The following is a 24,693-nucleotide window of genomic DNA, read 5'->3' as shown; positions in this document are numbered from 1 at the left end:
GGCTGGAGCTGCGGCCGCCCGAAGCGCCGCTCCGCTCCCCTGAGGATCCGTCACCGTGCGGCGACCGCGATCGGGACCGGGACCGGGACCGGGAGCCGCCGAGCCCGGAGCCGCCGCCCGCCGCCCGGTGCTGCTGCGGCTGCGGCTGCGCCCCCGCCGCGCCCGCGCCCCCCGAGCGGCTCCTGGCCGCGCTCCTCGACCGGCTGCCGGCGGCTGCACACGGGAGGGGCTGCGGGGCAGGTACGGGGCTGCGGAACCCCACGGGACGGGCTGCGGGACCCCCGGGAGGGGCTGCGGGGGTGCCCGGGGTGGGGAGCGCGTGGATCGCGGGGCGATGCGGCGGAGCGGGGAGAGACCGGGGGCGGCCGCTGCTTGCGGGGGGGATGCGCTGGTGGATGCTGCGGTGGGAGACAGCGGGGTGCGGGACCCCGGTACCCGATGAGGCGGGTGGCCCTGCACAGGGCACAGCGGTGCTCGGTTGGGGTGACAAGGTCAAGGCCGGGTCCCCGCCGGGGCAGGGCGCCCGTGGCAGCGGGGTGGGCAGGAGTCTGCGGGGTGGGCAGGAGTTCCCTGGGCAAGGCACCGCGGCAGAGGGGCTGGCGGGGGATATGGGCTCAATGGCAGCGTCAGCTCGGTGGGGAACGGGGGTGGCCGGGCACCGGCAGTCACTGCAGCATCCACCTCCCGGTTGGATGGTCCTCAACATCCTCCTGGTGCTAAAATTAGCCCCGACGGGAGCTGCAGTGGAGGGGGGAGGGGTGGGCTGGACGCCCCTTTCCTCCGGCACAGGCCTCCCGGTGCTGTCCCACCACGGCTCCCCGTGCCCAGGTGTTGGGGTGCTTTTGGTGCCAGAGCTGGGTGGGAGCCAGGTTGGGTGCAGGTGGGTGGGAGCCTTCCCACACCATGGGGATCCCTGTTCCGGCCAATCCCTCTCGGCTGCTGGGACCAGGGGCCATCGGGGACCCCAGGGCACCGCCAGCCCCCTGCTCCAGTGATGCCAGGGCCGGGATTGGGTGCAACCACTGACACGAGGAGCCCTCGGGTAGGGACGAGCTGGGACTGGCAGCACCAGGTCTTGCCTGCACCAACACGCTGCCAGGCCTGGCGGTGCTCGGGCTGGCAGGGAGCAGGGGGGCAGGAGCCAGCATGGGGGTCCCGACTTGGGAAAACGTCCCTGCGACTCTGGGGTACAGCATGAGTGCTGCAGAGGGATGGGGAAACTGAGGCAGGGCTGCAGGGGGCTGCAGCCCAAAGGGATGGGGGAGTGTTCAACTCTTGCCCCACAGGCAGAACATGGGAAGGGGCTGCACTCAGGGCAGGGGGGCTGGGAGAGGTGGGGGCCGTGTACCTGCACCCCCCATGCTGCCGGTGCCCTCGTCTGTCCCTGTGCCCCAGACTGCCGTGTCCTGCTTTCGGCAGCAGCTGATGCCGTGTGGGTGCTCTGCCCCGTGCAGGAGTGCCAGGGGACCCTCTGCCCTGGCTTGGCACGGATCCGTGACCGGGTTAACAGCTGGGGGGTGACTGGGGGGATGGTCTGCATGGCCCCTCAGTGAGTCGGGTCCTTGGGCCTCTGAAGGGCTACCAGAGTATCCCCTGGGCACGTGGCAGAGCTGCTTGGGCAGCCTCGGCTGGGGACCCGCTCGGGGCCGAGGGTTGCGCTGGTGCCGGGCGAGGGAGCGGTGCCGTGTCCAAAGGTCGTGGCGGTGACTGATGCCGGCTCTGATGGGCACTGACGCCGGTACCGGGCCCTCGGCTCACCTGGCCTTGCCAAAACACCTTCACAGGGTGGTGCCACCCGTGCTGCCCCGGAGAGCCCGGCTGTGGCACCCACCCAGTGTGCCTCGAGCTGCCTGCCTCAGTTTCCCTGCGCCGTGTCCTGCTGTGCCCGCGGCCGGGCTCTCACGGGGCTGCCGGGTGTGCCGGGGCGTCGCGGCCCCGGTCCCGCCCTGCCGGCGCCTCTGCCCCCACACCGGCTCGGCCGGGCCCGGTTGCCCCGGGGCTGGGAGCGGGCCCTGAGTCAGCGCCGGCGCGGGGGGGGTTCGCGTGGGGCTCGGCCTCTCCCGGTGTCACCCTGCGAATTACCATCGCTCCCCTCACCCGCCCATCCCGCCGGGCACGGGGCCGCCGGGAGTGTCGGGGGGCTCTGTGGGTGGGGTGCCCACCCCTGTCCCCCCCTGTCCCCCCAGAGTCGCTGCTGGATGACATCGTGCTCACCCACTCGCTGTTCCTGCCCACCGAGCGCTTCCTGCAGCAGCTGCACCAGCAATATCCTGGAGGGTCCTGGGGGGCCCCGAGGGTGGGCACGAGGGTGGGTGAGGAGGGGTCGGAGGCTGGACATGAGGAGGGTATTGGGGTGCAGTGAGAGTGGGAATAAGGGGGCTATGAAGGGGACATGGTGGTGGCACAAGAGCTGGCATGAGGGTGCAACCAGGAGGGCACCAGCACGTGCACTGCTAGGGTGCCATGAAGCCATGAGGATGACAAAGGGATGGGCATGGGGTTGAAAGGAGGAGTGGGACATGGGCAGGGCAGCAGGATGCTATGGGGGGCTCACAGGAGCAGCCATGGGGGTGCTATGGGGGTGGGCTACGGGTTTGGGTGCAAGCTGGGCACTGTGGTGCTACCAGGGAGGGCACAAGGACCCTCAAATGAGGTCCCTCGGTGCAGCGGGTGCTGGGGGGTGGCCGAGGGTCCCTCCTTGCCGTGGCACCTCCTTGACGGTGCCACCTTTGTGCTGGCGGCGGGCAGCCCCCCGGCGCACTGGGAGGAGGGCTCCGGGCTGCAGCGCAAGCGGGCAGTGCTGGCCGTGCTGCTGCACTTCCTCGAGACCTACAAGGGGCTGCTGCAGGAGGAGGAGAGCGCCGGGAAGGTCATCAAGGTGGGTGTCCCCTTCCCGTGTCCCCCCAGCAGTCCCCTGCAGCCCCGGCCCTGACCCCTCTCACCCCACAGGAGCTTTATCTGCTCATCATGAAGGACACGTCCCTCTACCACGAGCTGGAGGACGAGATCATCAAGCTGCACCAGCTCGTGGAGACCGTGGAGCTCAAGTGAGAAGAGGGTCAGGGGGTCCTGGGGTCCCCTGGTGGTCAGGGGTGCCTGGGGGACCAGGGGTCACCATCGGTCAGGGGTTCCCGGGGAGGGCAGGGAATCCTATGGAGTCCGGGGTCCCCGTGGGACAAAATATTCTCAGGGAGGACAGGGGGTCCTGAGGTTCCCTGTGGTTCAGAATGTCCCAGGGGAGGGCAGAGGGTCCTGGGGGTCCCTGTGGGTCAGGGAGTCCTCAAGAAGGACGAGGAGTTGTGGCCCTTGGGGGTGCCCAGGGGCTGGAGGGGTCAGTAGCAGCCCCCTCCTGGTGCCCTCCCGGTTGCACCTTCACCTCCACCTTTGTGCCCCCCTTATGCCCTCGCCGTGCGCAGCCGCGGCCCCCCCCCCGCGGCCCCCCCCCCCCCCCCCCCCCCCTGTGCCCACCCTCAGCGTGCCCCAGTGCCCTCCCCGTGCCCACCCTCCTGCCATGCGGGAGGCCCTGGGTGGGGGCTGCCGGGGCACCCCGTGGGTCTCGGGGTGCAGCCCCGGGGGTCCAGGGCCCCACCTGAGCCCTGTCCTGTGCCCCCTCAGGGTGGCCGACGAGACGCCCCCCCCGAACAAGCAGGTGAAGCCGCTGTTCCGGCATTTCCGACGCATCGACTCCTGCCTGCAGACCCGGGTGGCATTTCGGGGTTCTGACGAGAGTGAGTGACTGTGGGGGGGAGCTGAGGGGGATTGGGGTCCCCTCCATGACCCACCAGCCTCTGCACGGGGCCGTGCCCACTCCGGGTCTGCTCAGCGTCCTCCCCGTGCCTCAGTTTCCCCGGTGGGCAGTGCCGGGGGTGGTGTGGGGGTGCCCGGCGCTGACCCCTCGCCCTCTCCCAGTTTTCTGCCGCGTCTACATGCCCGACCACTCGTACGTCACCATCCGCAGCCGCCTCTCGGCCTCGGTGCAGGACATCCTGGCCTCGGTCACCGAGAAGCTCCAGTACTCGGAGGAGCAGAGCGCCCGCGGGGACGCGCTCATCCTCGTCACCATGGCCTCGTCCGGAGGTGCCCGGGGGGCCGGGGGGGGGGGGGGGGGGGGGGGGGGGGCTGGGGGGTCCGGCCGGTGCTGACCCCACCCTGTGCCCCGCGGCAGAGAAAGCGGTGCTGCAGCCCAGCGAGGAGTGCGTGTTCACCACCCTGGGCATCAACAGCCACCTCTTCGCCTGCACCAGGGACACTTTCGACTCCCTGGTGAGCTCCGTGGTGGGGACACCCCGGCAGGGACCGTCCCCCTCCCGGCACCTGGCACCGCGATCGGGGGGGACGCTCCCACCCCGGGGCCAGCACCCCCTGAGTGCCCCATCCGGTGTCCCCTCGCAGGTGCCACTGCCCGAGGAGATCCAGGTGGTCCCGGGGGACACCGAGATCCACCGTGCCGAGCCCGAGGACGTCGCCAACCACCTCACAGCCTTCCACTGGGAGCTCTTCCGCTGCATCCACGAGGTTTTGGGGGGCTCGGGGGGCTCGGGGGAGCTGCCGTGCTGTGGCGGGGGGTGGGCTCTGATGGAACGTGTGCGTCCCCCCAGCTGGAATTCGTGGATTACGTGTTCCACGGGGAGCGGGGCCGGCGGGAGACGGCGAACCTGGAGCTGCTGCTGCAGCGCTGCAGTGAAGTGCAGCACTGGGTGGGCACGGAGCTGCTGCTCTGCGAGGGGCTGGGCAAGCGCGCCCACCTGCTCAAGAAGCTCATCAAGATCGCTGCCATGTGAGTGGGGGGCCGGGGAGGGGCTGCTGGGGGGTCCCTGGGGTGCCCAGCCCGCCCCTCACGCTGTCCCCCACCAGCTGCAAGCAGAACCAGGACATGCTCTCGTTCTACGCCATCGTCATCGGCCTCAACAATGCCGCCGTCAGCCGCCTGCGCCTCACCTGGGAGGTGAGGGCTGGGGGGCCCCCGACCCCCATGGCGCTGCCAGGTCTTCCTGTGCCTTTCTGAACACCCCCAGGTGCTCCCTGACCCTTTCCCTGGGTGATCTCAGACCACCCCTGGGTGCTCCCTTTTCCCTCTGGGAGCTCTCACCCCGCCCTCCAGTGCTCCCAGGACCCTCTGGATGCTCCCAGACCACCCCTGGGTGCTCTCTGACACCACCCGGGTGCTCCTAGGACCCTTGGGATGCTCATGCCCACACCTGGCTGCTTCTTAGACCCCTCCTGAGTTCTTTCAGATCCCCCTTGAGTGCTCTTGGAACCCCTCAGGAGCTCCCTTCCCCCTCAGTACTCCCAGAACATCTCTGGGTGCTCCCGGACTGCCCCTGGATGCTCCCACACCACTCTCCAGTGCTCCCCAGGACCCTCTGGATGCTCCCAGACCACCCCTGGCTGCTCCCTGACACTGCCCAGGTGCTCCCAGGACCCTTGGGATGCTCATGCCCACACCTGGCTGCTCCCAGACCTCTCCTGGGTTCTTTCAGACCCCACCTCACCCTCACCCCAGTGCTTCCAGGACTCCTCTGGGTGCTTCCAGACCTTTCTGGGCCTTTCTGGACACCCTCAGATGCTCCCTGACCCTTTCCTGGGTGTTCCCAGAACCCCCTGGATGCTTCTGCCCACCCCTTTGGTGCTCCCTGACCCCGCTGGATGTTCCCTACCCTCCCGTTTTTTTGTCATTCCAGAAGCTCCCAGGGAAATTCAAGAACCTGTTTCGGAAGTTTGAGAACCTGACGGTGGGTGAGAGGTGTGGGGGCTCCCACGGGTGTTGGGGGGTCCCCAGGCCTCCCCTGGGGGTGTTTGGGGAGCAGGGGATGTTCCCAAGGTGTCCTTGCCCCCCTCCCCCAGGCCACCAGCCCCATGCCCATGGCCACCTGCATGGGGGGGGGGAACCAGGGCACCCCAGGGAGCCCTGCCCTAAAGCCTGAACCCCCCTTTCCCCCCCAGGACCCCTGCAGGAACCACAAGACCTACCGGGAGGTGCTGGCCAAGATGAAGCCGCCCCTCATCCCCTTTGTGCCGCTCATCCTCAAAGGTGAGGGGGGGCTCAGGGGCTGCCCCATGGGGGTTTGGGGTCCCTCTGACACCCCACGGGACTCCCCATCACCTCCCCTGTCCCCCAGATCTGACCTTCCTGCACGAAGGCAGCAAGACCCTCCTGGATGGGCTGGTCAACGTGGAGAAACTGGTGGGTTCTAGGGGGAGATGGGGCAGAGGAACCCCCAGGGTGAGGGCAAGGGAGAGGGGACTCCCCTGAGGGGCTGGAGGACCCCCCAAGAGGGTTTGGGGCTCCCCTGTCTGGGCGGAGTGGGAGGGTTCAGGGTCCCCTGGGTGCAGAGCAGGATCCTGGGGGAGGGGGGTCCCTGAGGGTGGGGGTGTGCAGGAGGCTCCTGGGGGGGTTGCTGGTCCCTGGGGGGACTGGGTGGGGTCTCGGGGGGCTGGGGCTGACTCTGGGGTCTCTCTGTGCCCCAGCACTGCATCGCCGAGAAAGTGAGAACCGTGCGGAAGTACCGGAGCCGCCCCCTCTGTGAGTGGGGGGGACGGGGAGGGGGCACTGCCAGGGCTAGGGGGGCACTGCTGGGGGGGCCCACACGGGCCTGAGCCTGCAGTGCTGGCCCTGAGGGATGGGGATGTGGCCAGAGCCTCCTCACACCTTTTATCCATGTCCCTGCATCCCTAAATCCCTGCGTCCTCATCCCTTTATCCCTTCACCCTGCATCCTCATCCCTGCATCCCTCATCCCTTCACCCTGCATCCCCGTTCCTGAATCCCCATTCCTGCATCCCTGCATCCCTGTCCCTGCATCCCCATCCCTTCACCTGCATCCCCTGCACCTCTTCCATCCCTCAATCCCCACTCTCACGTTGCCATCCCCATTTCCTTCCCGCATCCCCACCCCTGCATCCCCTCCATCCCCACATCCCCTGCATTCCCACTACCTCCTTACCACCCCTGTCCCTGCATCCCTCCATCATCATTCCCACATCCCCATTCCCATACTGCCATCTTCCATCTTTCCATCCCTCCATCCCTGCATCCCCTCCACTGCCACACCCCCTTTCCCACATTGCGCTTTCCCATCCCCATCCCTCCATTCCCATTCCCCCATTCTGGGGCCGTTCCCAGGCCTGGAGCTGGAGGCGTCCCCGGCCCAGCTGCAGACCAAGGCCTACGTGCGGCAGCTGCGCGTCATCGACAACCAGAACCTGCTCTTCGAGCTCTCCTACAAGCTGGAGCCCGGCAGCCAGTGAGGGGGGACCCACCCCGGGACCCCCAAACCCCGGGAACCCCCCCGGGGGGCCCGGAGCCCCCCAGCACTGACGCACTTTGCCCAGCCCCGGCCCTTGGGTGCTGCCCCCACCACTGGGGGGGGGGGGGGGGGGGGTTGGGGGACCCCCGGGCCATCCCCCCCCCCCCCCCCCCCCCCCCCCGGGGGGGGCCAGGGGGCCCCCGGGGGGGGGGGGTCATGCCCCCCCCCCCGTCCCCTCTATTTTTGTATGTGTGCCCCGCCCCCCTCCCAGACGTGTATATTTTGTACTGCCGCTGTCCGGAATTGTACATTTATTTTTTAAGAAAAAGGAGGAAAAAAGAAAAAAAAAAAAAAAGAAAGTCAAGCTGGGGGTGGGGCAGGGAGCCCCAATAAAAGTCTGTCCCGGCGCCTGTCTCTGATGTCATGGTAGGGATTGAGGTAACGATGGGAGTGACGTCACAGCATCGCTGTCGATGACGTCACGGTCTCGGTACTGCCCGGGTGACTCCGACCTCTCCAAGATGGCGGCCACGCGAAGCCAATATCTGACCTTCTAAACATGGCGGCCGCCACGGTTCCCGTCAACCCTCCCAACATGGCGGCTGCTGGGGGTATCCAGCTGACCTTCTCAATATGGCGGAAGGGAAAACGGGCGGTGTAGCCCAGCTCAGTCGTCTCATCACGGGCCTTCAGCAGCGTTTCGGCACAGAGTAGGGAACTTCTTCCCAGTGGTGCCACTCTGCTTTCGGTCACCGGGACGCCGCGGCACTGGACGTTCACACAGCCGGCGTGACCTTCCCAAGATGGCGATGGCGGGGCATTCTCTCATGGCCACTCGACCTCCTCATCATGGCGCCGCTGCTCCGCCGTGCCCCGCCCACATCCGCTTCGGTCGCGCAGGCGCAGAAGGGCCACGACCGCCATTTCGTTCGGCGGGGCTGGGGCCGGGGCCGGGAGCGGCGGGAGGAGCCGCGGGTGAGCGGGGGAGGGCCGGGGGGGATCGGCGGGGCCGGGCCGGGGCTCGGGGGGCCGGGACTGCGGCCACGGGGCCCTTGTGTAGGGTGCGGTGGCTTGGGGTGGGCGCGTGGGGCCTGTGCGGAGCCTGGGACCGGCTGGGCGGGGGGTGCGCTGAGGCCTGCGCGGATCTGGGGGGGTGTCCGGGGCCGGCTGAGGGTCCTCGGAGCCGGCTGAGGGGTCCCTGGGGCCTCTGAGGAGTCCGCGGGGCCGGCTTTGGAGTGCCAGGAACCGGCAAGGCCGGGGGGGCTGGAGCCCCCACACTGACCCCCTGGACCCTCCCAACCTGACCCCTGGGACGCCTGTGAGATCTCCCACCTCCCTGACTCCTGGGTCTCCTGGGTTCTTCCCTAGAACTGCCCTGGACCCTCAGCTTGGGTATGCCCAGAACCGGCGGGTCTGGGGGCCTGGGAACCCCCCACCATGGGGACCCCCTCTCTGACCCCCAGGTCTTCTCTGAGACCCATCCCCAGGACCCCCATGGACCTCCGCTGAGACCCCCACACTGTCCTTGACCCCTCCACCCTGACCCTTGAATTACGTGTGGGATCCCTCCCCAGGACCCTCCTTGTGCCCCCACCCTGGGCGTGCCTGCGCCTGGCAGCACCAGTGCCCTGGGACCCCCACTGGGACCCCCACTGTGACCCCTGTGCCTCCCCCGCGATCCCCACACTGACCTCCTGGACTTCTCCACCACTCCTTGGACTCCCGTCTTTGGTGTGGCTGGAACCAGTGGGATCAGGGGTCTGGGACGTCCACCCTGACCCCTGGACCTCTTCACCCTGACCCCCGGGGCACTTCAGGGACCTCTCCTCAGGACCCCTCTGGACCTCCAACCTGTGGGTCTCCGGAGCTGGCAGGGCTGGGGGCCTGGGATCCCCACTGTGACTCCTGGCACCCCTCTGAGACCCCCATATTGATGCCCTGGACCCTTTCACCCCTTCCCAGGACCCCCCCTGCTCCCCCAGCCTGGGGCTGCCCAGAAGTGGTGGGGCCAGGGCTGGGTGCCTGGGATCCCACCATGGAGACTGACCCCAGAGTGTCCCCTGGGAGTCCCCCTATGACCTCTGAGACCTCTACCACGACCCCATTGACCCCTCCCCCCTGACTCCTGGGTCACCTCAGGGTCCCCTCCCCAGTGGGGGTGTCCAGAACTGGCAGGACCAGGGGCCAGGGACCCCCAGTGTGACCCCTGGGACCCCTTCACCCTTCCCAGGATCCCCCTGGACCCCTTCTATGACCCCTGGTACCGTCACACTGACTCCCAGGACCCCTCTGGCCCCCCCCCCCCCCCACTGACCCACTAGACTCTTCCACCCTTCCCAGGACCCCCCTGGATCCCCACCCTGTGGGTGTCCAGAACCAGCAAGGGCTGGGGATGCACTGAGGCTTGCCTGGGGAGGGAGTGGGACCCTATTTAGGGTACAGGAGAAGGAGGGGGGGACTTTTTGGAGCCTGTGGCGGCTTAGGGATGACCACAGACACAGAGTTCCATGGAATCCTGGAATGATTTGAATTGGAAATGACCTTAAATCCCATCTTGCACTGGAAGGGGTTGTTCCAAGCCCCATCCAACCTGGAACACTTCCAGGGATAGGGCAGCCACAGGTTTTCTGGGCAACGCTGGAGCTGAGCTGTCCCTCCCGCTCCAGGGAAACACATCCAGGACTCCCTGCTCCCTGTCCAACAGCCTTTCTGCCCACAATGCTGAAGGCAGGGTGGATGGAAAGGCCAGTGGTCCAGGAGCACGCGTCCAATGCGGGATCTCACTCTGTTTTGATCGCTGTCAGGATCACTGCACCCGGAATTCCGAGCTCCGGCTCAAAGGAACCGGGAAGTCCCTGTGTCTCCTGCCACTTCCTCCCGCTGGAGTAATTCAGCGGTTCCTGCCCAGCCCCTCGTGTGCCACCTCTCCCTTCCTGGCTTCCTTTTGCCTCTTTGGGAAAGGAGGAGCAGCAGGGGAGGCTGCAGGCCTGGCAGGACGGGCTTTTCCTGCTTTTCCCTTTGCTGCAGTGGAATTTCAGGACAGGATTCCTTGCTCCTGATTAAAGGTTTCCGCTGCTGAGTGACCTGGGATGAGCTGGGAGCAAGGGACAGACTGAGCTGGGGGTTCCGTGGCTGGGAATGGGAAAGCCAGGGGTGGGCAAACTGAGGCTGTGGAAGCTGGGAGTGGGGAAACTGAGGCAGGGGAAGCTGGGAATAGGGAAACTCAGGCTTTGGAAGCTGGGAATAGGGAAACTGTGAATAGGGAAACAGGCCAAGGAAGCTGTGGAGAGGAAAACAGGATGTGGAAGCTGCGGATGGATAGGGAAACTGAAGTTGTAGAAGCCGTGGGTGGATGGGGAAACTGAGGCTGTGGAGCTCATCCCTGAGGAGTTAGAAACTCTGGAGTTGGGAGTTTTTGTTAAAAACGCCTCGTCAGAGCCCGCGGGTCGTTAATAATTCACAGGGAGCGTCTGGATCCCACGGGGCCGGAGCGTGTCTGTCTGTCTGCACGCAGGGATGCGCCGGCTCCGCGGGATGCTCCAAATGGAGCTGGCAGCTCGGCTCGGGAAGCATGCTGATAGGATTTTAAAAGCCTGAATGACCTTAAATCCTGCGATGGCTGTCGCTCAGGATAAATTATTTATGTAGCATCCTCAGCTCCTCGGGAGCGGGCAGGAATGTCAGGCTGCGGAGGACAGGCTCGGAATTTGGGAGGGGGTAACGAGGAACTGTGGGTTTGGATGGGAAGAGAGGGAAGATAAAGGCGCGGGGGCGGGTGTTGGAGAGGTCCAGCCTTGGAAGTCGTTCCCAAACCGGTGCGGCCGCATTTCTGCACCGACATCAGAGGGTGGAAATTCCTCTTGATCTGCAGTTCAAAGCCTCCCTGAGGATGAGGCGCTGCAGCTCGGGCTTGCAAATGTGAAATACAAATCCGCCCGGAGCCCAAATCCCCCTGAAAAGCGAGGAAATAGGCGGCTGAAGGTCACTGCTGCTGCCTGTCCTGCTCCAGCAGCAATCCCCCCGGGATGAGGGCTGCTGCTGGGGAGGGCGTTTCAATTCCCTCCACAGCAAACAGGGACTTGAAAAATGCCTGGAAAATGTGGCGTGTCTCCCTGGCCGGGCCGGATCTGCCCAATCTGGCTGCTTTTAGGGGACAAGGGGCAGCTGAATGTCAGGTTCTTGGGATTTAGTAGTGTTTTGGTCTCAGGGTTGACAGGGAAGTGCTGATCCAAAACACTGCCGAGGGGTCTGTGGCCATGGTGGGCTCCAGCCTGTGGAACAGCAGCTCTGAAGCAGCTTTCCATAGGGTCACCTCATCTCCTGACCTCTCTCTCCTCCCGTGGGACATCTTTTCACACCTTGTTTTCCTCACTCTTTGCTCAGAGCTTTCCTAAGGTTTGGTTTGGATTGGAAAAGCAAAGGCACTGTGTAAACCTGCCCCTCCTGCCTCAGCCCAGCTTTGATCCGCTGATGTCTCTGGATTCAGCTCTTCCCAGCCACTTTCCCTGCGAGCACAGGGAGCTGCCACCACGGCATATGGAGCCCTCAGAGGCTCTGATGTGTCTTGGTGAAAGGGTCCTGGTACGGAAGAACAAAGGAGAAGGAGCACGGAGAAGTCAGAGCGTTGTTCACAGGGATGGCTTCTGCCAGGCATGAAGGGGTGCTGGGAGGAGAACTCCCCCCTTTTTTCTTTTCCTGGAGGATTTAGCTCCTGTCTCCCTAATCTGTATCAGCTGGGTCTGTCTTCTTGCACATGAAAGATCCAGGCTGTATTTCAAAGGCACCGTTCCCACCCGTGTGCTGAGTTCGGGGCCTCTCGATTTTGGTTTTTCAATGTGACCTTTGCTATTAATCCCCAGCCTGAACGGGGCCGTGCGCTGAAACGGAATGACCTGTTTCTCGGGAATTCAGCTCCAGTTTATCCTCAAGCTGCTTTAGCTTAAACTCTTCCCTCCCTTCCTCTTGCTCTTCTAGGTCAGAGCCTGGATCCCAGCACAGGTTTTGCTGTAAGGGCACCTTAGAGGGGAGACAGTGACTCGTGGTCTGTCTGTAGAAATACCCCCTTGTCCTCCAGGTCCCTGTGGATTGTCCCTGTGGATTGTCCGGAGCCTGTCGCAGGGTGTCAGCAGGTCACACGGAGAGACCCCAGCAGTGCTGGCCTGGCACGGATGGCACTGGATGGTTTATGCCAGCTGACAAACCCCTGTTTGTCTGTCTGTGAGATGCATCCATGTCACAGGGGCCACCGAGGGAAGTGTCACCCTGGGAGTAACCAGCTGGCACAGGAGCAGAGCGGGGACACAATGTGTGACGTTCCTGTGGGTCGGGAGCAGAGGTGGTGGCCCTGGCATCAGTCCTGTGCTGGCTCAGGGCTGTGACACATGAGCCCAAATCAGGAGTCTCATTACCCGGCGCCTTCCTCAGCTGGATCCTTGCTAATTCCCTCCGGCAGCTGATCCAGCACGGCTGGGGCTCTGCCCGGAGCCACTCGTGCCACCCCGGCCCTGCGATCCCACTGCAGGTGGGAAGGAGCACAGGGAAAAGAGTTCCTGTTCCAACACGTCCCAGACGAGCACGCTCGGAGCCGTCTGTGATCCTGCTCCAGTGGGAAAGGCACAGGCCAGATGGGTTTGCTGGGCGTTGTTCCCAACTGTGGAGTGTCCGGAGGGATCGATGGACGTCGGCTCTTGGGTGCGAGGCCTCGAGCTTGGGCTGGGGTGAAGGAGCACCGTGTTTGTTAGGGGGAGGGCACTGGGAGTCTCAGGTGGCTTGGAAAATGCGAGAAGATAGGAGGAGGAATGTCCTCCTGATGAGGCTGTAGCTGAGGAGTTCTCACAGGGTAGAAGAGCTGATTTTAATTAAAGGGCAGTTCAGGCATTTCTTTATTTATTTCCCTGAACCCCAGAGCCAGTGGTTTGCCTGAGGGCAGGGGAGCCGCTGCTGTGGCAGCCGTGCTGCTGCTCTGTGCTTCCCGTTCTCACACCTCGGGAATGTCTGACAGAGGATGGACCTGTGTCCTGTGGGATTAGGAAGTTGTAGTTTATCTAGCAGGAGATGAGAAGGGATCTGCTTGTTAGTACCTGGTACAAACCTGAGTCATAAAGGAACTTTCCCTGTGGTGGGGGCTGTTCCCGTGCCCTCTGTCACCTGCCCTGGAGGTCATGGCTCGGAAATTGGAAGTTTCAGGTCTGAAACTGCCCTGTCCTTACCTCCTGTTGGTGGTGTGGTTCCCATTAGTGACTATGGAATAGGTTTTCCTGTGGGAAAGATATCCATGGCCCTGAGAGGGACATTTGTCCCCTGCCTCAGGGTCTGCCCCGAGTGCCTGGGACTCTCCGTGTGGTGAGCAATGCCTCCAGTCATCACATTCCTGTTCCCTGAGCCTGTGCTGCAGGATGGCCCTACCTGAGCGCTGCTGTCAGTGGCACGAGGGCCTGTGACCTCCCAGTGATTCAGGCTCCTCTTCCTGTCCCTGCTCTCTCTGTGCTCTGTCTTCAGTGCCGACCAGAGCTGCCGGGCCCTGCGGAGCCCCGGGAGCTGTTCCAGGTGAGCCGTGGTGCCAGACAGGTTCGTTCTGGGCTTGTGATGAGTTGGAGTGGAACGTTGCCAGATCCATGCTGGGAAAGCTGGTTTCCCTCATTGCTTGGACAGCTTTGAGGGGGCTTTGGAGTCGTGGGGTGCAGAGAGCCTTCGGTGCTGGGGGGTTATTGATGTAGGAGACAAGAGGCTGGGAAGTTCGGGGATGGGAGCCACAGGACAGTCGTGTGCTGCTCTGGCTGCCATGGAGCTGGAGCCATCTGGCAGATTTGCCCTGGCCCTGGCTGGAGACACCATGGGGCCATGTGCCAGTGCTGGCGGGCTACTGTCGCACTCCCAAGTGAGCAGCCTCCAGCTGCAGCTGGAGGAGCTGGATGGATGGTGCAGGATCAGTTTGGCTGGGTTTTCTCTGCCGAGCGAGGTGGTTGTGTGAGACCTGTCCTGGGTTTTAGCTGCAGGCGCTGTGAGGGCTCTGGGCATTTGGGGTGGGGATGTGCTGCTTCCCACCTCTGGGACCTGCTGTTCCAGGGCGTTGGGACAACCTGGGAGAGCAGCTCCAGCTGCTGCTCTGCATGAGCTCCAGGCACAGGGCACCAGACAGTTCCCCGGGGCTGTGTTTCACCACCGGCTTTCCCCGTGTTCCCTGACCGCTTCCTCCCTTCCCGCAGGCATGAGTGCCCAGGCCTGCCCCCAGCACTGAGCAGCCGGAGCCGCCAGGATGCCGATCCCTCCTCCCCCGCCGCCGCCCCCCGGCCCCCCGCCACCCCCCACCCTCAGTCAGGTAGGGGTCACCTCGCTGGGTGGGGAGGTGGCCTGTCCCCACGTGGGGCCACTCACCAGGGGAATTGCCCCTGGAGAAGGCTGGCTGTGGCAGGGGTGGGGTGCTCCGGGGGGCGGGAATGTGGAGCTGGGCTGTGCCTGCGCCAGGGGGTCCCGGGGAAGTGCTGAGCTGCTGCTGCTCCTCTCCAGGCGAACACGGAGCCGCCGAAGCTGAGCCGAGAGGAGCAGCGGGGCCGCGGGGCCCTCCTGCAGGACATCTGTAAGGGGACCAAGCTCAGGAAAGTGACCCAAATCAATGACCGGAGTGCACCCATCCTGGAAAGTGAGTCCTCTGGAGGCTCCCGGCCCCATGCTGGGTGCTGCTGTGCCCTTCAGGGCACTTGCCCATCTGGTTCCCAGCAGCTCCTCATTGGAGGAGCAGATAATTCCAGGCTTAACCTCTTTGTCTCCCTCCTTCCAGAGCCCAAGGGCAGCGGCAGCAGCAGCTACGGCTCCAGCTCAGCCGCCATCCAGCCCAAGGGCGGCCTCTTCCAAGGCGGCGTTCCCAAGCTCAGACCTGTGGGAGCCAAGGACAGCTCAGGTAATGGCCACAGGCCTGTGGTCTGCGTGGGGGTCCCTGGGGAGGGCCCTGAGCAGGAAGGGGTTGAGGATCTCACTCTGTTTCCCTGGGGGTTCCAGATGCAGGACCCCAAATCACATCCCAAGCATGGCACAGGCCAGCTACACCCTCCCTGAACCTCAGTCCCACACGCAGACCTCTTGGAGGGCGCAGGAGTTTCGTGTATTGCTGAACTCTGTGTGTTCTCTGTGGTGGCCACAGAGTAGAGTGGTGAGAGAGGAGTCGTGTGTGGCTGTGCTCGGTGCCAGCTCCCTGCCTGTGCCAGACAGCTGTCCCTGCGGCCTGGCCCTCCTTGGCCGTGGCTCTGCACGGACAGGGCACTGCTCCCATGCTGTGCTCAGCCCCTCACTGTGCTCTCCTTCCCTGCAGACAGCTCCACTAAACAAACACTGCAAGTCCCTGGCGCCCGAGCAGCTGCCCCCAGGCCCCCCGTGCCGGCCAGCAACAGCCGCCCTCAGGACGATGCCGACAGCAGCCGAGGGTCCCCACCGGAACTGCCGCGCACACAGAGGCCCTCCCTGCCTGACCTGTCCCGGCCCGGCACCGCTGGCGGCACCGGCATGAAGCACAGCTCCTCAGCCCCGCCGCCCCCGCCGCCGGGACGCCGTGCCGCCGCCCCCCCGGCCCCCCCTCCAGCGCACGCCAAGGCCTCGCCTTACAACCGGGAGAAGCCGCTGCCACCCACCCCAGGACAGCGCCTGCCTGGCAGCAGGGACGGCCCTCCCGCCCCGCCGCCCATCAAACCCCCTCCCTCCCCAGTCAGTCTCCGGTCAGGGGCTCAGGGCCAGTCTCTTGCCCCTCCGCCTCCCCCTTACCGGCAACCCCCCGGTGTCCCCAACGGCCCTTCCAGCCCCAGCAGCGAGTCGGCCCCGGAGCTGCCGCAGAGACACAACTCCTTGCACAGGAAGGCGCCGGGCCCTTTGCGGGGTCTGGCACCGCCGCCGCCCACTGCTGCCTCCCCGTCCCTGCAGAGCAGCCGCCCCCCACCGCCGGCCAGAGACCCCCCAAGCCGTGGAGCAGGTAAGAGCCACTCGCTCTGCAGTGCCTGGGGGCAGCTGGGACGGGCAGGAGTTGGTGGGAGGTGATGGGCAAGAATTGGCTTCGGGGCACAGAGTGGCTTCTGCATGCGGTGTAGGGGCCGAGCCAGGGCAGTAGCTGCAGTGCCATATTTAACACATGTCCTTGGTCATGTCCCATGACCATCGAGCTCCTTCCAGGCCTGGTGTTGACGGTGGGTTGTGGCTGGGCGACTCCTGCCCATGCTGTCCTGGGGTGGGAGGTGAGAATGTGACAGAGCACAGCTGTGTGTGCTGTGGCTGCTCCCCTGAGTTTCCTAAATGTCACTGGGAGGGTGCAAAAAGCTATGGCAGAGCAGGGAGAAGCCTTTCCCTGGGTGTGCAGCCCTCGGGAGTGTGTCCCTGTGGCTGGGACTGGTGTTGGCTGCGCCCCGGTGCCCCCCCATGCACTCCTGGGCTCTGTGTCCAGACCGCAGCTCCTGCCTGGGCCCCTGCCAAGCCGCTCCGTCCTTCTGGCCCTGCCAGAATCCCTCCTCAGAGCTACAGCTGGGGATCTGCGCTGTCAGCCCGTGTGTAATTAGGCTAATGAGGAGCACGAACTGCCACCGAGCCTCTGCGGGAGGCTGGGCAGGAGCGAGAGGTGGGTCAGAGGGGCCGTGGGTCCTGTCACTGCCTCGGTGGCACTGCGGATGTGGCTTCCAGTCCTGGCAGGCAGCATCTTGGCTCCATGTGGAGCCACTGCCCTCAGACTCGGGGATGTGCGGGATTGTAGCTGCTCCTGGGATCCCCTCTGGTGTGGAGGGACCTGTGCCCAGCGTGGGCTGGGAGCATGTGGGGCTGGGAGAACGTGGGGCTGGGGCAGCCGCCGGGGTGGGCATTGAGCCGGGGGACAGTGGGGCTGGCTGGTCCCTGCACTGCAGATGATGAGGAATGCAGATGTCGGGAGCGAGCAGGAAATCTCCGGGCACGCGTAGGAGCATCCCTGGGCCGCGGTCTGGCACAGCAGCTGGCCCGGAATGCTGCGAGGGATGTCCCTGGGTTTGCCCCGGGAACGCCGCACAGCGCTGACCCCGCTGTCCCTGCCGTCCCTGCAGCCCCCCCGCCCCCACCGCCGATGCTGCGGAACGGAGGGCGCGATGCCCCCCCGCCCCCACCCCCCTACAGACTGCACGGCCCCACCGAGCCCCCCAGCCGGGGGAAGCCCCCGCCGCCGCCCACCCGGACCCCGGCCGGGCCACCGCCGCCACCCGTGCGGAATGGGCACCGGGACTCCATCTCCACCGTCAGAGCATTCCTGGGTGAGTGGGACCCCTGCACGGATTCCCCTCGGAGCCGAGCCCCGTGGCTTTGGCCAGGCTCCCCCAGAGCCCCCCTCCCTCACCTGCCCCTTTTCCCATTTCTTCACAGATGACTTTGAATCCAAATACTCCTTTCATCCTGTCGAAGACTTCCCAGCCCCAGAGGAATATAAATACTTCCAGAGAATCTACCCCAGCAAAACAAACAGAGGTGAGGAGGAGGAGGGGATGTCCCAAATTCCTTCTCCCCTTCTGTGTCCTCGGGGCTGGCACTGTCCTGTTTGTCCCTGCACAGGGTTGGGTGGTGCAGCGGTCTTGTCCTGGGCCCTGCCTGTGTTCCTGGGAGTGCTGAGCCCCATTCCCAGGGGTAGCGAGCCCTGAAGGCAACTCTCTGTGCTGCAGAGGGGCCAGATATTTGGGCTGTGCAGATGCCCTATCCCGCCTGCTCCCGGTTTGCCTGCTGGGAAATGCTGCAGGGCTCATTCCTGCCTGTGCTGAGCACCTTTGGTACCAGAGGGGATCTCGAAGGACCCCACAGCCAGGGCTGGCCATGGGCTGGGGGGGTGCAGACCCCCCGTGTATCCCAGGATAGGCCTCAAGCACCGGCGCTCGGACCCGGCAGAGCTCAAAGTGCCCTTGGTGCCGCGTGTCAGCGCTGCGGATCCCGGCGGAGACTCCGGGGAGAATGGGATGCTCGTTTATTTTTAGAGCCATGAATGTTTAATGCGGGTTTGAAAAGCCCCAAGCTCGGTGCGGCTGCAGCAGCTGCTGCCAGGCGCAAATCCCAGGCTCCAGATCTCCGCGGGGAGGTCGGGGGGGGGGGGCCGGCAGCGGGCGCGGGGGTGTGGAGGAGGGAAAGCAGACGTGCTGGATCCGGCTCTGCGGAGCTCTCGCTTCCAACAGGCTTCCTTGTCTTCCAGCTACGCGTGGGGCCCCCCCTCTGCCCCCCATCCCCAGGTGAAACCGGACTGTGCAGGTGGATTGTTCCAGAGCAGAGACATGGACCTCCTTCCCCTTCCTCAGCTGGACCCCCCCAGCTCCCAGCCCCCCGGATCCTGCATGACACACTCCCAGCCTCTCCGGTTTTCCCAGGACGAGCGGATCCCCCCAGTCCAGCGCCTTCCACCAGCCCCGCCTCATCTATGCACCCCCCAGGATTCAGTGACCTCATGGCAAGCCTGGATGGGTCCATCCCTCATTCCTCCTCATGGATCCCAGGTTGGGATCTGCCTGGGAGCCGGGCACGGGACTTGAGGCCGAGCCGTGTGCCGGCTGTTGGGACCAGGGGGGCTCATGGAGAGGAGCTGGGGTCAGGCAGGGAATGGACATGCTGTGAGACCCCCAGAGCGAGGGGAAGCAGGGACAGGCCGGCACAGCCTTGTTATCCCAGGAAAGCCTCGTTATCCCAGTGGAACCTCGTTATCCTGGGAGAGCCTCATGATCCCACCGGAACCTCGTTATCCCGGCACAGCCCATTGCTTTTTTGCACAGGAGCCAGTGGAGGCAGGGGGGGAACGTGAGTGGGACCATGCAGGGACACCCCGACAGTGCCAGGCTGGTGGGGACTCCCTTTCCCTGACCCCATGGGGGGGGCCACCCCCATGTACCCCCCCTCACAACCGCTGCTCCCCTGGCACTCCCCCCCGGGTTCCCCTGGCTCTCACTGCTGACCCCCCCCAAACTTGAGCATTTAAACAAGTAAACACTAATTACATGGGGGGCCCGTTTGTGCTGGGACTGGCGCATCGGGGGGTGCGTGGGGGGCCCTGGGGCTGCGCCAGGGGGGCCGGTGATGTTTTGCCTTACACTCCCTGTCCGACGGGTGGTCCCGGCCGGACTCTCCGTGTTCCCGCGGGGGGGGTCACACTAACGTAGTTACTGATCTCTTTGTACCTGTAAAGCGCCGTAGCAGGAAGGGGAGGGGGTGTGGGGGGGCTGCACCCCTGCAGACGGGTTCGGGGCTCATTCAGGGGAATTTTTTTCTATGATGATGGACCTTTCCCTGTTGAGACTGGAGCGAGGTGGGTGAGGGGTGAGTGGGGGGTTTCTCTGGAGAATGAGCCCCACCCCCCAGTGCTACCCTTTGGGTTAAATAAAGGTTCCACACGGTTCTGCCCCTCCCAGAGCGAGGGGCCCTTTTAAAAGGGAACAGAGGAATTTGGAGGAGCTGGAAATTGCATTTAAATAAAAGTAATTAAGTGATAAATGATGTCATGGACACTGTCTAAGGGGGGGTGTGTGCCCAGGAACCCCTTTCTTGAGGGTGATGCCCCAAGGGCTGGGGACGGAGTACTCTGGCAGACAGGGTGGAGGGAGAACAGTAGGAAGGCACTGGGACCACTGGGAAGGAGGATTGTGGGTACTGGGAGCAGGGGGAGGGGGGTTGGAGGGTGTGGGCACTGGGAGCATGGGGCAAGCGTGGTGGGAAATACTGGGAGCACTAGGAGGAAGGGTGGGGAGTACTGGGAGCATGGAGAGACAAGACTGAGCGGCAGTAGAAAGGCAGTATAGGAGGTACTGGTGGCACTGGGAGTACGGGGAAGGCCGGACTGGAGGGCGCGGGCCGTGGGAGCACTGGGGATACTGGGAGCGCTGACTACCCGCCCTCAGACCACAACTCCCAGCATGCCCCGCGTGCCGCGCTCGGCGCCTTCCGCCGTGCCTCGGGTGCGCTCGCTGATAGGCTGCGCTGTTGCGGCCCTTCCTCCGGCCGCGGCGATTGGCTGCGGTGGAGGAGGCGCAGCCAATGGGGGGAAAGGGGCGGGGCCAGACGGGCCTGGTGGCGGGAATTGCGGAACCGGGGTTGATTTGGCGCGAGAAGGTCGGTGGCGGCAGCTGCGGGACCCGGCGGGGACCCGGAGGGGATCTGGGGGGGCTTAGGGGGACACGGGAGCCAGAGATGGGGGACAGCGTGGTAGGGACTGGGATTGGGGGGGCAGGGGGTTACTGGGACCCGCAGGGCTTGGGATCTTTCTCACCTGACCGGGGTCCCGCCCTCTGACCCCTATCTTCCTCTACCCGCAGCCCCCGCCATGGCCAGCAAGAGCCCGCAGAGCCAGCCCACCATCGGCTTCCCCCGCACGAGGAGCGCCCGCCGCCTCGCCGCCCCCCCGGCCAAGAGCGACCCCGACGCCCCTGCTCTGCGCCCCTCGCCGCGCTCCAAGGCCTCGGGCCCCGCCGATCCCGGCCAGGCCACCCCGGACACACGCTCAGGCCGTGTCACAGCGCAGCCTCTGAGCCCCAAAGTGCAGCCCCTGAGCCCCCGCAAGCGCCTGGGTGAGTCCCTCCTCTGTCCTCTTCGCCGGGGACCCCCGGGAATGGTGGGGGGCGCATCTCCCTTCTCACCCCAGAGGGCTGGGGCAGACAGAAGGGCCCAGCCCCACTCCGGCTCTGGCCCAGCTGCGTTTTCGGCTTCATCCCCATTTTGGAAGGAAGAGCTGCTCCCGCGGGTTTTTTGGGGGAGCTGAAGTGCAAAGTCCCCCGGGGAGACTGGCCCCGTGTCACCACCAGCCTATTGCCCCCGCAGGTGATGACAACCTGTGCAATGTCCCCCATGCCCTGCCTGGCTCCCCGGCCAAGCGCAGCAAGGAGAACCGGGGCCGTCGCCTGCTCTTTGGGGACCCCTCGGCCTCTCCTGAGCAGCCCAAGGGCCCGGGGCCATCCCCGCGGAGTGGGGGGCCAGAGACCCCTCGGAGCTCAGGGCTCGGCGGGCAGCAGCGACGCAGCCGGCTCTTCCGGCAGGAAGGTGAGTGTGGGCAGGGCCGGGTATGGGGTTATGGATGGGATAGGGATAGGGATGGGGGTATGGATGGGGATGGTGATAGGGGTAGAGTTGAGGGTGAAGCAAGGGATGGGGATGAGGTGGGGGACGGAGCCAGGGATAGGGATGGGGACATGAATGGGGATGATGATCAGTTGGGATGGGGTCCCAGCAATGCCGCATCCCTCCCTGAGCCCTCTTGCTCCCTGTGCAGGTACCTGTTACCAGCAGGCCAAGCAGGTGCTGCATGCGGCCGTGCCCGACCGGCTCCAGGGCAGGGAGCGGGAGACGGGGATCCTCCGGCAGTTCCTGCGGGAGCACGTCCTGAGGCGCCGTCCCGGCAGCCTCTACGTGTCTGGGGCCCCTGGGACTGGGAAAACAGCCTGTCTGAGCCGTGTTCTGCTCGACTGCAAGGTGTGTGCCATGGCCACGGCTGTGGGGCTGCTGTTGGGGCCTGGGGGCAGTGGGTCGGGTGTAACATTCCCATTCCCGGCAGGACGAGCTGGCTGGGAGCAGGACTGTGGTGCTGAACTGCATGGCACTGGGCAGCCCCCAGAGCGTCTTCCCTGCCCTGGCACAGCAGCTGGGGCTGCCTGTGGCCACTGGCCGGGAGCGTATCCGGAGCCTGGAGAAGCATCTGATGGCCCAGGGGCCCATGGTGTGAGTTCCCTGTCTGTGGTGGGTGGCGTGGGATCTCCCCTGGATGCCAGGAGAGGCAGCCTGGCAGCAGCTCTGCTCTCCCTGCTTGGGGTGCTGTGAGGGGACAGAGCAGGGGTTGATCTGGGCTCTCCCGCAGCCTCCTGGTGCTGGATGAGCTGGACCAGCTGGAGAGCAAAGGCCAGGACGTGCTCTACACCCTCTTTGAGTGGCCCCAGCTGCCTAGCTCCAGGCTTGTCCTCGTGGGTGAGTCTGCAGAGCGTGGCACTGCTGCCCTGGGAACCCTCCCTCTCTTGAGGGGTTGATGGGGGGCTTGCCTTTGCAGCCCCCTCCTGCTCCCTCCTTGGAGAACAGCCCTCATCCTTCTCCTCTCCTCGTCCTTCAGGGTTGGCCAATGCCCTGGACCTGACAGACCGGAGCCTGGCCAGGCTGGGATCCCACCCAGGTGGCAGCCCCCAGCTGCTGCACTTCCCACCCAACACCAAGGAGCAGCTCACTCGCATCCTGCAGGAGCGGCTGGGGCAGGTGGGGACACAGGGAGGACAGTGGGGGGACATGGGGTCCTTTGTCCACATGGGTGGCAGTGCTGATGGTCCTGGTGCCTCGCAGGTGGCCGGTGACCCTGTCCTGGACTCTGCTGCGCTCCAGTTCTGTGCCCGCAAAGTCTCTGCAGTCTCTGGTGATGCTCGCAAGGCCCTGGATGTCTGCAGGTCAGTGTGTGCCCTAAAACCCAGTGGTGCCAGGGCCAGCTTGGTCCCCTGCGAGTCCCCATGGCTTCCCTGCACCAGGGTGCCCATGCCAGGGGTGCCTGCTCTGCCTGGAGCTCAGGGCTGTCCCTCCCCAGGCGCGCCGTGGAGGTGGTGGAGCTGGAGGTGCGAGGCCAGACCCTGCTCAAGCCGCTGCCTGGGGGTGAGTCACTGCTGCCAGAGCCAAAACCCTGGGGGGAATCCTCCGGGATCGCCTCAGTGGGAGTTTGGGCTCCCTTTGTGGGGCACCTCTCTCTGCTACCACCTCCCCTTTCTCACCATCCTGGGATCCTCTCTCTGTCCCACAGGTGAGTCCCCGGTGTCCCCTGTCCCCAAGCGCGTGGGGCTCCTGCACATCTCCCAGGTGCTCTCGGAGGTGTTTGGGGACCGGCTGGCAGCGGGGTCCCGGGGGGCCCAGGACACTTTCCCACTGCAGCAGAAGGTGCTGCTCTGCTCCCTACTCCTGCTTGCCCGGCACTCACATGCCCGTGAGGTGACCCTGGGGAAGGTGAGTGGCAGTGGGACCCTCTCAGGGCTGGACCTGGGCAGCAGGTGGGCGTCCCTGGGGTGTCTCTCGGGTGTTTTGCTGCAGTGTGACCCCCCCTGCCCTCCCCAGCTCCACGACACCTACAGCCAGGTATGCAGGCGGCAGCAGCTCCCCACCGTCGACCAGGCCGAGTGTCTGTCCCTTGTCACCCTCCTGGAGTCCCGTGGTGTCCTCGAGCTCAAGAAGGCCAAGGAGGCCCGGCTGGCCAAGGTACTGTGGGGTGGCGGGGCAGGGTCTGGTGACAGCGCTGGAGTGCAGTGATAGGACACGATCCAGGGGTGGGACTGGGGCAGGATCTGGCAGCACGGTGCTGAGCATCCCTGTTCTCCTGCCCAGGTTTCCCTGACGCTGGAGGAGGCAGCACTGGAGCACAGGCTGCAGGACACGGCGCTGGTGGGCAGCATCCTGGCCCAGGGGCTGCACTAACCCCCCAGCAGCCCCCTCCCCAGGGCCTCAAGGGGGATTTTGCTGCTGTGGCAAGAGCAGACAAATGGCTCTCATGGTCTTGGACGTTTGTCAAGTTCTGCCCTGGGGCTGTCAGTCTGGGGTCTTTTTATGAATATTTTTAATATAATTAAATTATTAATGTTATATTATGATTTCTGTGTGGCTGAGGCAGGAGGCTGAGACATCCCCCAGCCCCTCTGTGGCCCCCCCAGCCCCTTTGCAGGGTGGGGTGGGTGCTCCTGTCCCCCCTTGCCACCCCGGTGTGTGATCCTCAGGTCCAGTGTTCTCCTGCCTTTCTCAGAGCCTTCTGGGGCTCTCTGGGACCTTCTGGACCACTCTGGCTGCAGGGAGAATCTTCCCAGTGCTGGCAGTGGCAGAGGGAGTGCAGGGACCCCTGGGGGTGGGGGGACAGTGGGAACCCCTTTATCTCCTGCCATTAATAAAGTCGTCCTGGTTCAGCTCTGGCTCCTGTCCACCCTGTTTCAGCCCTGTTCCCCCACTCCCTGCCTGCCCCACAGCTGTGGGGACCCCACCCTGTCCTCCCCAGCCCCTCTCCTGGACTCCAACCCCTCTCCTGGGCTCCGGCTCCCCTCTCAGCTCCTGGCCCCAGATCCTCTGTTTCTGTTAAATAATGGACGCTTTGACCTAATTTTGCAGCTTCCTCATTGCGGGGGGGGGGGGAGTGTTGGGGGCTCCAAATGGGGGGGGAGTGGGAGGGGATGAGACTCTGCTTGTGCCCCACCTCCCTCCATCACACCCTACCTCTGCTGTCCCACCCTGTCCCCCAGGACCCCTGGCTGCCCCTCAGCAGCTCCTGGCCAGGGATGGGGTGTTGGTGATGGGGGAGGATGTAGTACTGGAGCCCCCAGTGTGTGTCAGTTTCCCCGTGGCTCCAGCGGGTGGCCCTGCTCTGTCCCAGCTCCACCCTGGCTCTGCCCTCCAGCTCTGTGGCCTGTGGGATCCCCGCAGGGCACAGGACACGGAGACATTTGCACCGGGTGCCCAGGACAAGGACAGACAAAGGGGAGCCTGGTGATGCC

General features: G+C 65.0%; 3 protein-coding genes across 4 annotated transcripts in view; all 3 read left to right on the top strand.

Moving 5' to 3' along the window:
* Positions 1-7,653, top strand: part of RAPGEFL1 (Rap guanine nucleotide exchange factor like 1) — an 8,209-nt gene extending 556 nt beyond the window's left edge. The window contains exons 2-16 of the mRNA XM_042028014.1: positions 2-240; positions 2,187-2,265; positions 2,728-2,878; positions 2,950-3,047; positions 3,616-3,728; positions 3,910-4,077; positions 4,166-4,263; positions 4,393-4,515; positions 4,599-4,777; positions 4,855-4,945; positions 5,682-5,732; positions 5,944-6,031; positions 6,120-6,184; positions 6,469-6,523; positions 7,123-7,653. Of these exons, the coding sequence (XP_041883948.1) occupies positions 2-240; positions 2,187-2,265; positions 2,728-2,878; positions 2,950-3,047; positions 3,616-3,728; positions 3,910-4,077; positions 4,166-4,263; positions 4,393-4,515; positions 4,599-4,777; positions 4,855-4,945; positions 5,682-5,732; positions 5,944-6,031; positions 6,120-6,184; positions 6,469-6,523; positions 7,123-7,247 (1,723 nt within the window). The 3' untranslated portion in view covers positions 7,248-7,653. The remainder of the gene's footprint in view (position 1; positions 241-2,186; positions 2,266-2,727; positions 2,879-2,949; positions 3,048-3,615; positions 3,729-3,909; positions 4,078-4,165; positions 4,264-4,392; positions 4,516-4,598; positions 4,778-4,854; positions 4,946-5,681; positions 5,733-5,943; positions 6,032-6,119; positions 6,185-6,468; positions 6,524-7,122) is intronic.
* A 486-nt stretch (positions 7,654-8,139) lies between these two features.
* WIPF2 (WAS/WASL interacting protein family member 2) lies at positions 8,140-19,702 on the top strand. 2 transcript variants are annotated; one of them, XM_042027943.1, is made up of 8 exons: positions 8,140-8,221; positions 14,452-14,564; positions 14,753-14,885; positions 15,024-15,143; positions 15,552-16,202; positions 17,293-17,496; positions 17,606-17,707; positions 18,417-19,702. In XM_042027943.1, exons 2-8 carry the CDS (start codon positions 14,502-14,504, stop codon positions 18,455-18,457), a joined length of 1,314 nt encoding a protein of 437 aa, XP_041883877.1. In that variant the 5' UTR covers positions 8,140-8,221; positions 14,452-14,501; the 3' UTR covers positions 18,458-19,702. The 2 variants fall into 2 exon arrangements, with proteins under 2 accessions (XP_041883877.1, XP_041883876.1); XM_042027942.1 differs by lacking the exon at positions 8,140-8,221 and adding an exon at positions 9,823-13,792.
* A 336-nt stretch (positions 19,703-20,038) lies between these two features.
* Positions 20,039-24,111, top strand: CDC6 (cell division cycle 6). Its single transcript, XM_042027941.1, has 12 exons — positions 20,039-20,317; positions 20,521-20,772; positions 21,023-21,241; positions 21,471-21,670; positions 21,753-21,916; positions 22,053-22,159; positions 22,299-22,438; positions 22,523-22,623; positions 22,758-22,822; positions 22,968-23,167; positions 23,276-23,416; positions 23,543-24,111. The coding sequence occupies exons 1-12, from the start codon at positions 20,122-20,124 to the stop codon at positions 23,630-23,632; spliced, it is 1,875 nt and encodes a 624-aa protein (XP_041883875.1). The 5' UTR covers positions 20,039-20,121; the 3' UTR covers positions 23,633-24,111.
* The last annotated feature ends 582 nt before the right edge of the window (positions 24,112-24,693 follow it).

Source organism: Corvus kubaryi, unplaced genomic scaffold, assembly GCF_017639235.1.
Source record: "Corvus kubaryi isolate FWS band 111438036 unplaced genomic scaffold, C.kubaryi_AGA036_p1.0 37301, whole genome shotgun sequence".
NCBI lineage: Eukaryota > Metazoa > Chordata > Aves > Passeriformes > Corvidae > Corvus > Corvus kubaryi.
This window is presented reverse-complemented; position numbering and strand designations above follow the sequence as displayed.